Genomic DNA, 14,820 nt, shown 5'->3' with positions numbered 1-14,820 from the left:
AAAAAAATCCTACAATGCCATCAAAAGTAGTAGGATTACGATGATTTAGACAAATAACCCGTTAAAAGTACCCACAAAATAATTTGTACAGATAATCTCGTTTCATTAAAATTTATAGTAGTGAATTTTGCAATTTCCGTTGAAGAGATTCGTGGGATTCGAACCTTCGTCAACAAACATGTCTTTTCCAGACATACACTGCTGTTCCATGGTAAATATTATATGTTTTTATTAATTATCAGTATTTATAATGAAGTTTTCAATGATATATGTCACGAAATCTCTACGATAAAAAGCAGTTAACAGCTAATAACGCTTGGAATTGATTCTCGTTTTTGCATAGCCTTGTTTGTCTTGACGTAATGTAAACGATCTTCTTTTTTTTCACTGGATATTCAAGACTTTGTTACTAAAGACGCTTGATGGTTCAAAATTTAGACTATATAACTTTAATGAAACGAAATTCTACCGAGCGTTAAATGTAAAATTAAGACCCCCAACTGTTGGTTCGTGGGCAATCAAAAAAAAAAAAAAAAATATCACTGCCATTTCCAATTTTTTTATTCTAATGTAAAAATGAATATGTTCATGGTCAATCAAAAAAAAAAAAAGCTTCTGTTTCCAATCTTTTTATTCTAATGTAAAATCCAATATGTAGGTAAGGTAATGATGAAAAATATACAATATATGAAATACAAAAGGAGGCGTTAGACAAGAGCTAACCCTATCCAGGTGGAGCTTTGCAAACTGGATAACATATATAACGGAGCAGTCCCAAATATATTTCAGTGAATAAAACTGGTTAATTCAGTGTGAAAAAATCTTAGAAAACAGTCCTGCACAGCTATATATCGGAAGTGCTTATGAAAGAAATACACAAGTTCTAACCTTCTGTTTTGATATGCAGTCACTTTATTTTTGTACAAAGAATAAATGAGTAAAGTTAATACAGAGGCAAATTGATGTAGGCCTACTTATTATAATACTGTTTTAAATATTATTTTCAGTTAACAGCAGAGAATTTAGAATTAAAGAAGAAATACAACAGATTAAAACAACAAAAAGAAAAAATACAAAATCATCTAGATGTTATTTTAGAACAACAGAAAGTAGAAAAACTGTTGAAGAATTTTGTTACAACCAGAAAGTATGACACTTAATGACAGTTATTAGACCTACTCAGTAGATCTTGATGTGAAATATCTGCATTTCTATTATGTCAATTTATGATTTCATTATCAAGTAGAGTACATGATTTATTTTGAGGAATGGAAATACCTGAAAAAGAAATAAACTTGTGATTTAGTTCAAAATAAACTGATGGGATTTTCGATTAGTGCTGGGACAAAATCTGTATTAGCCTATTTAATTTTGTTGAAATGTTAAGTGGAAGTCCATTTGTTTATTAATACTCAGGTTTTTTTGTCTTAATAATCTGTCAACAGCTATATCTCAACATCGGCTCTATCTGTGGACCTAAGAGGGGTGGATAGACCGAATGGGTAGGACGTGCATGCTGTATCATAAGGTCTGTCATTGAGTAAACTGGTGTGGTTTCGATTCCCCAGTTGTACGTGACAAGGAGTAGGGTCGCTTGTTCAATCTCGTGGGTTTTCTCCGGGTCCTCCGGTTTCCTCCCACTGCCAAAGACCCCTACGCGCACGCTAATTATTGAAATAAAATTGAACCATGTGTTAGTCCCAAAAAGGACCTAGTCTGTGTCAAGTGGAGGTAAAACCCCATCTTTCTCTCTCTCTCTCTCTCTCTCTCTCTCTCTCTCTCTCTCCTAAAACTTTAAATGTTGGCAGAGGTATATACTGTTGTCACTGGCATCTATCCATAATTTATTTGTGACCACTCTATAACTTCTGACACACACTGGATAATAAGGGAGACTCTTGTTGAAATTTCTTCAAATAGAAAGCTCAGAGTTATTGTCTCATTTATTTTCAAATTTGTGAAATCCTGTAAATGGCATATATTATAAGGAAGAAACCTATCGATTTTTAAAATTTTGAAAACAGTTTGTCATGTTATGCATATTTAAATCTAAATAATTTAATCTAGTTTGTTGTCTGCCAATTTTAAATCATTTGCATCTTTGTAATGAATAAAATGTTTATGTATATTTTTAGTGTATATGTTCAAACGGAGACACCTGGTTGGTTAAAATCTGCATCTCATCGTCAACAACCAATTAAAACACCTGTTACAACTGATAGAGTTTATCAAGAATCAGAACAAATGACCAAGTATGTTTTTAACTGATAGAGCTACAAGAACTAAATTATTAGAATGTTTAAAACAATATTTTGGTACATGTCAGTTAGAAAGGGTGGGATGATCTGGTTTTATTTTTAAAAGTAAAAATCATTCTCATTAATTACAGCATGTTCATATTTCCTATGGCAAGGGAAGTAAATGGTTCATATTTCCTATGGCAAGGGAAGTGAATGTATCAAACAATTCCGGTTGAAACTAGAAGGAAGTGTACTGTAGGCTTGATTATCAAGTACATAACCTTGAAAAATGTTAATGACAATCATAAATGCACTGGATAATCGTTAATTGGTGCAGAATTGTCATAATTATGATCATAAAGTCTATTAAATTATTTTAAGTTTGATCCCAGGATCCCACATTTATATGTTACAGGGGGGTGGATGTCCGAATGGTTAGCACGTGCGTGCTGTATCATAAGGTCTGTCATTGAGTCAACTGGTGTGGTTTCGATTTCCCGGTTGTACACGACAAGGAGTAGAGTCGCCTGTCCAACCATTGGGTTTCCTCCCACTGCTAAAGACCCCTACGCACAAGCGAATTATTGAAATAAAATAAACCATATGTTAGTCCTGAAATGACTTAGTTTGTGTCGAGTAGACATTAAACCACATTTCCCTCTCTCTTGTATTTTACAAGGAATATGATCCTCTGCCAAATCTTATGCATTTCATCTGATTACTGGTATATGAATGTTAATTGTAGAAGCCAATCAAAGTTTTTAATTATTTCTGTTGATAATTACTTTATGAGTTGTTAGTCTTAGCTTTTAGTGTCTTGTAAAGGATCACATTAACTGCAAAAGAATAATTATGTGACAATCTTTATGGACAACTGGGATGTTGTGGGTATGTTTCATTGGCTGGCAACCTATCTTTTATAATTGTATATGTTGAATAATAAGTACACTGTGTTTAAAACTATAATTATAGAGTATTATCCATGCAGAATCAATTGATGAAAAGATATGAAAAAGAAGTCAAACAGAATATGGAACATCTAGAAACAATCACAAACTTAAATGTAAGTTGATAAACGCATCATGTGGGACAGTGGCGTGGCCAATTTTAACAAGAAAGAGAGAGAGAAATGGGGGTTTAACATCCACCCGACATAAACCAGGTCATTTCTGGACTAACATATGGTTCAATTTTATTTCAATAAGTCGCTTGCGCGTAGGGGTCTTTAGTAGTGGGAGGAAACTGGAGGACCCGGAGAAAACCCACAAGGTTGGACAGGCGATCCTACTCCTCATCACGTACACAACTGGGGAATTGAAACCCCACCAGTTGACTCAATAACAGACCTTATGATACAGCGCGCACGTGCTAACCATTCGGCCATCTGAAACACCCCCGTTTAACAAGAAAACCTTCAACATTGACTTAAATGTGTTGTTGTATGGCACCTCATGAAAAATATCTCATTTTTTGGACCACTTTCATTTTAAAGTCCTGATGTGTCATTTGCATTTTTGCTAAAATATCAAATTTCTCACGGATTGATACATGCTAAGTATTGAACATTTAATGCAGAAAACAAAATTTAAATACCAATGCTAGATAATCTACCGACATGGCCCATTAGGTTTCTCCGCTACCAATAAAAGGTGGCAACGTCGCGTTATGCTTTAACAGCATATATCAATGAAATTTCAATTTAATCTAAACAGAATTTTGTAAATTTTTCCATTTTTGGATTGATATTAGATTTTCAACTTTCACAATATTGTAGTTCTCTGAGATTCCTGTAGACCTAAATGACGCATCAGGACTTTAACAACTTAGTTGATAATTTTCTATTGTCTATAATTGTTTTGACAGGGTAAAATAGCTCAGTTAGAATCCAAGGTACAGAAAGGTGAAGAAGAATTATTCAGTATGAAAAGAGAATTATTTAAAGTTAAAGGCCCTACAGGTATTTGAAATTATCTTAAATATCTTCTATAAAAGGACTCACTATTAAGATTTTAACCGAACAGATGAAATGAAATGAAATGGGGTTTAACGTCCTACCGTCTGCTCTGAACTAGGCTAATGAAAATGGGCATAAGCCATACAGTGTGCTATGAGGGAAATTTTGCCTGGACAGCGGCACTACGGTCTGCTCTTATACCGAATCCCAACTTTTAAGGGATCTTTTACTTTCATGCCAATGTGTACATGAGACCTCTGTTTTTCATACCATCAAAACGACTAGACAGCTGTCCTTGTCAGCCCCTCCGTCCTGCATCACTGACACGGGGAATCACGTCAGAAAATCTGGATGAACTTTCTCTGCCAATGCAAGGATCGAACACCCGACCTCCAGGCTAGCGAGCCAGCGTCTTACCCACTTAGCCACCGTGACACCCCTCCTCCCAGACTCATATAACAGACACACAGCTAGGGATGAGATGACAGAACTATAGTTTTGAATTAATGGTTGTATAACTCTGTAATGTACGATTGAAATAATGTGCAATCAATATTGGTTATCTCCCAACTACATCGGATCACACATTTGTTTTCATAAAGTAGTATTTGTTGACTGACCAACAGATATTGGTGATGAGAATTTATACATCCGTACGCTCCTCCACAATTTCTTGTGAACACTCTACAAATCAGAATTCTTGTCAAATTATTTCCTACTTCACTGAGATAGTTCATTTGGTTGTAAGAAATAAGCCTATTGAAATTAAAACTTTTTTCAATTTCCCCATTACATTCTGATTTCTGAAATCTTGCGAACATGATACAGGATAAATTTCTTTATATAAATTTTTGCCGATTTAAATTTCAGCTCACATTTTGACTTTCAAAGCTTGTGAGTAAGATACAAGAATGCAGGATCAAGTTCTTAAAGGATTTATCAAAACTTAGTGTTCTTTAATTGGAGCATAAGGAAGAATCTATAATTCATAACATTTAGGATCATGCATGTTTAAACAGCCATTTAAAGTTTAGAACAAAATTCATAATAGATTATTTAAAACTTTCTCTGTAAGGTTTATTACCAATGATTTTGAATATAGCATGGATGTGTTTGCAGCTAGTGAGTGTCTAGATTGGTTATAATATGTTTAATGTTTCTACCTATTTTAGGAAGTGGTGCTAGTCTTAAAGATGTTACAAGAGTGTCTAGATTGGTTATAATATGTTTAATGTTTCTACCTATTTTAGGAAGTGGTGCTAGTCTTAAAGATGTTACTAGAGAGAAAATAAAATTAAAGAAAGAAAATAAGAAACTACGTACAGAACTTGATGGCTTAGACAAGGTAATTGTGGGTGCACGTTGTGAGAATCACAAAGTATGTATCATAGGGGCCATGACCCCAGTCATAATTCAGTGTTTTTACATTAAAAGGCAGCGGTTTTTATTTGCATTCATATTTGACATCTGGAAAATACCTAAATTATTATCCAAAAACATTATAAGCTACGTCTACACTAGCAGCATTCACCGTCTACACTAGCCTTTTAAATCCCGGTTTTTTCCTAAAAGCCGGCTTTTTCAATTTCTCAATCGTAAAAGCCGGCTTTTTAAAATCCGGCAATTATTGAGGGATTTTTCAAAATCAAAAAGCCGGCTTTTTCAAAAAAACGGCAATTTTATGTGTGTAGACGGTAAATCCGGGATTTATCAAGTACCCGGATGTCATTCATCCCGAGCTTCCGTACATTCATAACATTGGCATTGCTTCCGGTTCTAAGAAATTGCGGTAGATCTCAAATCCATCTATAGCCTAGCCTATTTAATTTCAACATGCCTAACCTAAAATGGGTTAACGAGGAGTGCTTATTGCTAATTGAGATTTGGGGGCGGGGGAACATTCAAGCTTTGTTTGATGGAACTGTCAAAGACAATAAAATTTACAGGGTTATATGCGCTGAATTAGCCGAAGCTGGCTTCTCTCGGTCCACCGAACAGGTCAAAAGCAAGTTCAAACGGCTCAAGAAGGAATACAAGGATTGTAAGGCTGAGAATAACCGTATTCTGTCAGACCAGTTGTTCATATAATTATCCCATAAATCCGAGGAAGTAGGGTATTTCCATATTCTCCCAGCTCTGCCATCAGGTAAACTCTCGATCATAGCCATGAAGGATGTTAGTCGAAAGTGTCTTCGACGGATATACAATCGCAATCGTCTTGCACGTCGTTTTCTCGCCCTCTTCCGTAAGTCTGTCAGCGATCTGCTATATTCCATAAACTGGATATATAATTGCACCAAAGTAACCAAAGTAATCATTATTATTATATTATTATCTCTGCAAAATTGACTGAAGCCGATGGCGTAATAAATAAACCGGAAGTTCCACAAATAACGAAGGTCGGTGTTCATCGTCTTTTTCCGTTCAGTCAGTGTAGACGCTACACTTGAAAAAGCCGGGTTTTGAAAAAAACGGGTTTTTAAAAAGCCGACTTTTTCAAGCCTAGTGTAGACGAATCTTTAGTGACATGGAAAAAGATTTAATAATTTTCACAAAATTGCTACTTTGTGATAAAGAGGTTAAAGAGCAATTCACGCTTGATACAAAAAACATTGACAATTTGGAATTCATCATTTAATTTTTGGTATTTGTAACATGCAGACGCTAAAAGAGAGAATACCCTGGCATACACAATATGGTATCAGACAGCAAACACATTAGCTAAATCTCTACTGTGAGTTATCCCATGTTCCCTTCAAGCATTGGGCCTGATTTGCATGTAACGTAACTCTGCATGTGGGGAAACAGATGAATACCGATCTCTTCGCTACTTGTAAAAATGTATAGGGGACAAAGTCACTAAATTTCAGACAGCAGTGCCCAGTTGTTAGCCTATCACAAAACACTATAAAACATTCCCATGGGGTCCACGGAGACCCTACATGCACCGACAAGGTTAAAGAGACAACACAGTTTATATGGAAATACAATCACTGGTTTATAAGTATAGCACGACGTTTCGACAAGTATTCTCTTATCGTTATCAAGCACAAATTTGTGCTTGATAACGATAAGAGAATACTTGTCGAAACGTCGTGCTATACTTATAAACCACATCATTTGTGCTTGATAACGATAAGAGAATACTTGTCGAAACGTCGTGCTATACTTATAAACCAGTGATTGTATTTCCATATAAACTGTGTTGTGTTTTTAATGTGTTCAATCGCTAAATGCCACTCAAGGATTATAAGGTTAAAGAGAAAGATTTTTTTAAATTTAAAAGTGTAAGACATTTCAATCATCACATTGCCGTACACGTAAAAGAACCCTTGACAGTTGAAATTCAAAATAAGAGTAGGCTGTAGCACCGCCGCCTGGGCAAAATTTCACTCAGTTGGTGCAGAAGAATAGGATGTTAAACCCCATATCATTTTCGTTTTATATCGAATGTCTGCATCACAGAAATAATAAACAATCTTTAAGATGTTCTCAGGTAGTTTAAAGCTGCTCGGGTACAGAAAATTAAGGGACTGACAGCAATTATTTCTAATCCGATTTTTTTTTTTGTTTCAGGGATTTTTCGATGAAGTGGAAGATATCAAATATGCACTACAACAATCTGCTAAACTAAATCAAGAATATGATAAATTGTTACGCAAAATGTGTAAAAAATATGGCGTACCATTTCCTAAACTAGAAAAAATTCTAGATGTGGGTACTGGCAGCTGATGTTTAAAATTCAATTTTTAAACAGTGATTGAACAATTTATTTCAAGAGACAATTTCTTAAGTTTTAGAGGCATTTTACACCAGCTACTGTGGTACATGAACGTAATCTGCTAAAACTGCTCATCATCATTTCATGTATTTTGGATCCCTTGCAATCTACAGCATTGTTAAAGTTGAATCTTTAAAAGGAATATTGGTCTCAAAATGTTTCAGTTCTGTACTGCATTTGCACGGGTGAGAAGAACAGAAAATTTGGCATTCTCTACACACAATATTTATAAGCCCATGTTGGGTAAAATCTATTTATATAGGACTATTTTTAATATGATTGAATTCAAGATAGGATATTATCTACTGGTAGATACTTTGATTTGTTTTGTTAATTAAATGTTTAATAATCAATTTGTGTTATGTACTATAAGAGTTGATAGTACTGCCTTTGACATATTTATGGATAATCTTGACCAGAAACTAGAAGAACAACAAAAATTCATAACAAATAAAGTCTTTAATAAACATGATTTTAATTCAAAGTATGACATACAAATGCTTAAAGGAGCTGTCCCAGATATCCCACAAGTGTCTGGATAGTCATGTCTGTACACATGCATAAGTTATTGTAGTAGGTGACTCTCGAGATCACCATGCCACTCATACAAAAGAAAAGTGGAATTCCTTAAATGAGTTACGTTACTTTGGCATTAAATTGTATATCGTTACTTAATTCCACATTTATCAATGGATACCTTGTGGAACCAGGGACTACCCAGCTCTTTTAAACATCCAATGGTTAAATAACAAATTAAGTTATACATAATATCAGAAAATAAAAAATAGTAATGATGAAAGCACTAATAAATATCAAGATGTATAATATCAATTTTACAGGTTAATGGAGTTTCATTTTATAAAATATGTCACAATGGAATGTCTTATATTATGGCTTTAATTGAAGTCTTTTAATTCTGGTAATAAAAATATGTCACATGATCACTTTGTGTCTCCGCACATAATAGAATCCTTGATTAATGGAATCTGATAAAGTGTAGGCAGAAACTCTGCTGTCTGGGCAAAATTCTCCTCCTTAGGCAAGTATTGTAGGCCTATTGACGAGATGTTAAAATTCCATTCTCAATTAGATGACTTGTTTCTGAGAACGATGCCCGCATGGCTTATAATTGTTGTCATTGTTTGGAAAATAATCTCCACTCCAAAGTCAGTTCATAATAGTAGGAGAAAAAACAACTTTTTATTTTTATGGCCACTGCATAGTCAGATATATATTTATGCACTGATAATTTGCTTTGAATCATTTTGATTTTTCAGATATCTTTATAATTATTATCTGAAGCACATAAGTTAATACACATTTTTATGATTTCACAATCACATATCAGGGATCCACTTCCTGTGGCAGAAATAAACGGTCACAATCAACAATCAAGTCACATCCATTTGGGTTAGTTGATGCCCAGCCAGGATTCTTGTAAAAGACATTCAATCATATAGTAAACTTGGCACGTTTACATCTCTACTACAATCAGTATCCCTCAATAAATTCAGGCAATCTACGAGAGTTTGATGACATGTCTTTTATTTCCTTTATGGTGTGGTTGGGTGGTCTAACACATGCACTTTAGATCATAAGGTCTGTCATTAAATCAAGTAGTGTGGTTTCCTATCAGTGTTAAAGAACCCTAGTCACATGGATGTCGAATGGATGTCAAATCCCATTTATCTCTCTATATTTCCTTGGCTGTGATTAGATTCCCTTGAAATACATTAGCAATTGTCTTACTATTGACGGAAAAGGAAGACATTTAATAATCACCCTTATCCATAGGCTAATTTATTTTATAGTTCAAATTGTAGAAGTTATTACATAAGTCTGAATATTGCATAGAGTATAAAAGGTGGTGTAGCAGACGTACTATACATGTTGTAACTAATACCAGTTTCAATGCCATTTTAATTGGTTAGAACAATTGAATGGTCATATTATCAATATCGAATTAGTCAAGTTTTAGCACTGTCTACTTTCAGAAGGTCCATTACTGGAAGTAACAAGGAAATAGTAATGTTTATTAAGTCCGTGATGGATGACTCCATTATGTTAAACCCCATTACTCTCTCTCTCTGTTAAATGTTCCCAACATTCATTTTCCCTAGAACAGCGACAATACTATTCTTTTACAATGTAGCACTGTCTATTAGAGGCACTTTGAGATAGTTGATTCTCAAGTAATAAACTCACAAATAAACAAACTGTCCAATGCATGCATAACTACTTCTGGTCTGGGGTGCTGTTATTATCATTAGTAATCTGCCATGCTGGTTATCAATCTAATCAGAACTCTGTGTTCTCGTTTAATGTTTTGGTTATGCTAGACTTGCAGTGTTGTATAAAATATTGTATTTTTAATGTTCGACAACCAAATTTGGTAAAATAAAGTAAGTTTTCATTGGTTCTTTTCCTTTAACACTGATAATGCCACGATATTGAATTTGAAAATGTGATGATTTTAATAATTCTGCTGTGTGTTCTGGCACCTGAAATATATAAACCATTGAATGAGTTAAAGATACATTATGGGAGATAAGATAAAGAGATGGCAGTTCTCGCTATAATAGTTAAAAACTAGATAGTGTAAAGGTAATTTGCTGAAAATTTCAGTCAAATTGATCCACTATGAGCCGAGAACGAAGCGGGTGAAATTTTTGCATAGTCTCGGTCATCATTACTAAAATCATTAATATAAACAGCATAGTCTCGATTATCCACTGTTTTGATTTAATTATCAATGGCCGTTAACCGCATATAGGAATCTAATCCAGCCAACATCGAAGGCTAGCCTTGACATCGAGAGTTTATTATGGTCTGGATAAGTTAATTAATGTCTAATTGATAATTTAGATAACATTTCAGGCCTAAAGAAAGACTTGTAATAAGCAGATTTTGCTCTTGCATAATGTATGTTTAAGTTTTTACATTATTTTTTCTGAATTTTTTTTTCTGGCAAAATAAGAGAATGTGATGATGGTTGTGGTGCCCTTTGTATAATACCCAGATAAAGATACATACATTTATCAGTATGTTCAATAGCCTAACATGAACTATCACCACTGAAGAGACAACCACTGTCAAGATTGGTCGCATTATTTCTGTTACATCTTTTATGTAAATCATTTTTTTTTTCATTTTTAGTGAAGCCTGTACCATGACAGGCCCGGGACTGTACAGCGCAGTGGACGCTTACGGCTGGCCCCCGGATCTATTCACTTGATTTGATATTTGTTTATTTGTCTTAAATGTCTATTTTCTGTCTTGTCCGCAGGTTTATCTTGTAGAATTTTGTTTTGCATGTAGTGCGGTCCTCCTGCACTTACTATTAGAGACAAGATATTCACATTTTTGGCACCTTCATACATTCTTTAAAGGGATTCAGACACGAGACATATTATTGAAAATTAATTCTACATGTTAGTAATTTTTACATCTATAATATATTTTTTGGGTGATAAATTAGAACAATGAGGATACAATATGAGAAGATAAACTAACCTGTATTTTATGAACTACTCCAGAACTGTCCATTCTACTAGCTACATTAACTGTATCACCCCAGATATCATATTGTGGTTTTCTAGCACCTACAACACCTGCTGTTACGGCACCTTGATTTATTCCTGTAATTATAATCCAGGTTAAACATTTTTGTTTTGTTAAGAGCTGGTGGGATTTTGACGACACAGAAAATATTCATGTTATACCCCAGTCAAGATATCAACCTAATGAATATCTACACCAAGTTTGAACAATTCTACCTCAATTAGAAGCTAGAGTTATTGTGTTCCAGAGTCTTGAACAATCACATTGTTTATCTCTGCATAAAAATATTCTGCAGAAAATGTAAATAATCAAGTACAATATGGACCAGGAATCGAGCTCGGTGTCAATTGTCCAAACAACAAGCATGCCAGGTATCATGTCGATCGTACTTTAAGTGATTGAGCCTTACGCATTTTTCAAAGAGAGTCACCCCCAAGAAGAACATAATTAGTGCTTGGGGAGCAGTTCCCGGTTCAAAATTTCTGGTTTTATTCTACTATAATCAGAGGTGGGAACAAGTCGCAGGACCTTAAGCACATGTCAAGTCCTATGTTGCTGACTTTAGTACTGAGTCGAGTCGAGTCTTCACAAATCCAGAGTCCCGTTCAAGTCACAAGTTCATCAAATGAGTCAGAAATTCATGGTAAATGAGAGTTATGCCCCCTCGCCGCGACTGGAGTCATAAGCTCTTTTCAAGTCGCGAGTTGTCACGATAGCCGAGTCAAGCGTCAAGTCTTGAGTCGCGGGACTCAAGTTCGTGCCTCTGACTATAATTATGATAAATATTGTGCAATTATTTGCAGTAATTCAAAGAATATTTGATGATTTCAAAATGTTATTTTTAAACAATTACAATCTTCATTTCATTTTTTTATAGTTCAAAATTTTGATTTATTTGTCTTTACTACAATGGGATCTGGAAAAGTTGTTATATAACCTGCGTTCTGGATGCTTTGAGGGATTAGCAAATGAAATGATCTGTTACAAGTTCTTGGTGTACGGTGCACAGAATTGTGGGCATCAGTCTAGAAACATCAACGCTGATTGGTTGATCAAATGTCTGACGTCATAGGGTCAAAAGCCGCTCGTATGACCCCTGACACGACCTTATAGTACAACCTGTCAGATCTTCATGTAGTGTAGGCCATCGAAAGTATAAAAAAACGAAACAATATATAGATCTATATTTTAATCTGATTGGAATACTCACCTATTCTAGGTTTAAACTGATTGTAGGAATGTAGATTTATATTGTCTAATTTTACCATCAAAGCCACAGCAAATTTTGTCATAATTTCTATATTTTTCTTCTTCTCTGACTCATCCTAAATAAAAAGAAAAATTAGAAGTTACTAAAAGAATGCACTCTACATGTTAGAAATAACCCTGTATTTTCTTGAAGTATGCAAAGAATGAACCATAGAGATTTAATTTATGGTCCAAAATGAAGCCAAAAGGAAAATATTAATCTTAATGGTTATAATCTACAACTTATCAAATAACTGTCCATCTCCCATTAATATAAGATGAGAATATTAGTTTTCATGGTTACAACCTACAAGTTATTAAAGATACATTATGTATGATTTAGATAAAGAGCTGACAATTCTTGCTATAATACCTCAAAAATAGATAATGTAAAGTGAAAATATTGAAAATTTTATTCAAATTACTTCATTCTGAGCCAAGTTATTACTGTTTGTAGTTTTGACAACATGTGTGCCTAGTGGTAACCATGGCACTGGTATATTGGAGACTTAGCCTCGCTTTCCCATTTTTAAATTAAATTTTTAAATGGCGAACCATTCTAATCTAGTTAAAATTTTGATTATTCTATGCCATCGAGAGTTGATTATGGTCTTGTTTTGTTAATAAATGCCTAATTAATAATTTAGACAGCATTTAAGGCCCAAAGAAAGACATGCAATAGGCATATTTAGCTCTTGCATAATGCATATTTAAATAATAAATAATGGTTGATGACATAGCAACAGTTCCTTTTTAAAATAGATAGCAATTCCTTCACACAGAAATAAATTTGAGATTGTTCATCCTTGGAATTAAGACAGATATTGTATGTGATACTTACAACTTCAATACCTAACGAAGTTTGTAGACCTCAATACCTATATGGTTGTAGACCAGAATATGTGATACTTACAACTTCAATATTTAACAAAGGTTGTAGACCTGTATATGAGATACTTACATCTTTAATATCTAACGAAGGTTGTAGAACAGTATATTATGTAATAATTAACAAAGACTGTAAACCTGTGTATGCGATATTTACATCTTTAATATCTAACGAAGGCTGTAAACCTGTATATGTGATACTACAACTTGAATATCTAACGAAGGCAGTATAAACCAGTGTATGTAATACTTACAACTTCAATACCTAACAAAGGTTGTAAACCTGTGTATGCGATACTTACATCTTTAATATCTAACGAAGGCTGTAAACCTGTGGCTGCCATATATGTACTACCAATAGATTTAATCTTCTCTACCCTACTAAATTCACCTTCACATAATAACTACAAAAACAACATTTCAATTACAAAATAATAAAAGATAACCCTTGCACAATTAGTCAAATCGGTTGCGTAGAAATGGAAGTTATTCAACTAAGAAATTTCTTATTAGCAAAAGGCATAACTGTTAAAATAGGATGAGTGTACAAAGTACTCTAAAGATATATTTTGTTTTCCCTGAGATATACTCAGAAGCAAAAGTGGGAAGAAAAGACAATTCGAATCTCCATATCCCTCTCCTTCTCCTTAACCTTGTTGGGCATGGAATAATAACAGTTGTCTATATGAAAATTATAAATACAATGTTTTATAAAGATTGGACATGCTTATGAGGTATGCTTTCAAAATAAAAACTAGGATAGACAGAGTCTATTCAATATCCCTCCATAACCTCGTTCCGAGCATGATAACAATAAAGCCCTACTTACCATATCTATATCTGAGATAATCTCATTTAAAACTCGAATACACTCTAATCCTTGTTTATTAGCCGCATTCTGCTGGTAAAAATCTTTAAAATTTGGTATAGATGCAAACATTACACTAACATTAGGGTAAAAGTTGTAATAAATACTCTGGAAAAAAAAAGAAGATAAAAATATTAGCTGAATTTTCAAGGAAATAGAGATGAGTGATGAGTCACGTCCTTATCAGACGAACATGGATGTGTACATGGAAGGACCTCTGTTTTTCATCCCATCTGAACAACTAGGCACGCTTCAATTGGCAGCCATTCCTGGTTTGAAT

The 14,820-nt window shown here is 34.1% G+C and overlaps 2 protein-coding genes across 2 annotated transcripts in view; one reads left to right on the top strand and one right to left on the bottom strand.

The window, feature by feature from the left end:
* Positions 1–137: 137 nt before the first annotated feature.
* On the top strand, positions 138–9,019 carry LOC126816276 (centrosomal protein of 290 kDa). Its single transcript, XM_050542572.2, has 7 exons — positions 138–211; positions 1,008–1,147; positions 2,136–2,252; positions 3,213–3,303; positions 4,104–4,197; positions 5,445–5,539; positions 7,771–9,019. The coding sequence occupies exons 1-7, from the start codon at positions 179–181 to the stop codon at positions 7,924–7,926; spliced, it is 726 nt and encodes a 241-aa protein (XP_050398529.1). The 5' UTR covers positions 138–178; the 3' UTR covers positions 7,927–9,019.
* Positions 8,420–14,820, bottom strand: part of LOC126816269 (adenylate cyclase type 2) — a 27,776-nt gene continuing 21,375 nt past the window's right edge. The window contains exons 19-23 of the mRNA XM_056099586.1: positions 14,502–14,648; positions 13,975–14,076; positions 12,747–12,861; positions 11,489–11,613; positions 8,420–10,476 (exon numbers count right to left, since the gene is read on the bottom strand). Coding sequence (XP_055955561.1) covers positions 10,345–10,476; positions 11,489–11,613; positions 12,747–12,861; positions 13,975–14,076; positions 14,502–14,648 — 621 coding nt within the window. The 3' untranslated portion in view covers positions 8,420–10,344. The remainder of the gene's footprint in view (positions 10,477–11,488; positions 11,614–12,746; positions 12,862–13,974; positions 14,077–14,501; positions 14,649–14,820) is intronic.

Source organism: Patella vulgata, chromosome 3 (assembly GCF_932274485.2).
Source record: "Patella vulgata chromosome 3, xgPatVulg1.2, whole genome shotgun sequence".
NCBI classification, from domain to species: domain Eukaryota; kingdom Metazoa; phylum Mollusca; class Gastropoda; family Patellidae; genus Patella; species Patella vulgata.
Note: the sequence above shows the minus strand (reverse complement) of the source record. Positions and strands in the feature narration are given on the sequence as shown.

Excerpts from the sequence above, each read along its gene's own strand:
- LOC126816276 (XM_050542572.2), top strand. The coding sequence starts at position 179 with ATGTCTTTTCCAGACATACACTGCTGTTCCATG. Across the intron at positions 212-1,007 it reads ACATACACTGCTGTTCCATG|TTAACAGCAGAGAATTTAGA; the intron begins GTAAATATTATA and ends TATTATTTTCAG. Across the intron at positions 2,253-3,212 it reads GAATCAGAACAAATGACCAA|AGTATTATCCATGCAGAATC; the intron begins GTATGTTTTTAA and ends CTATAATTATAG.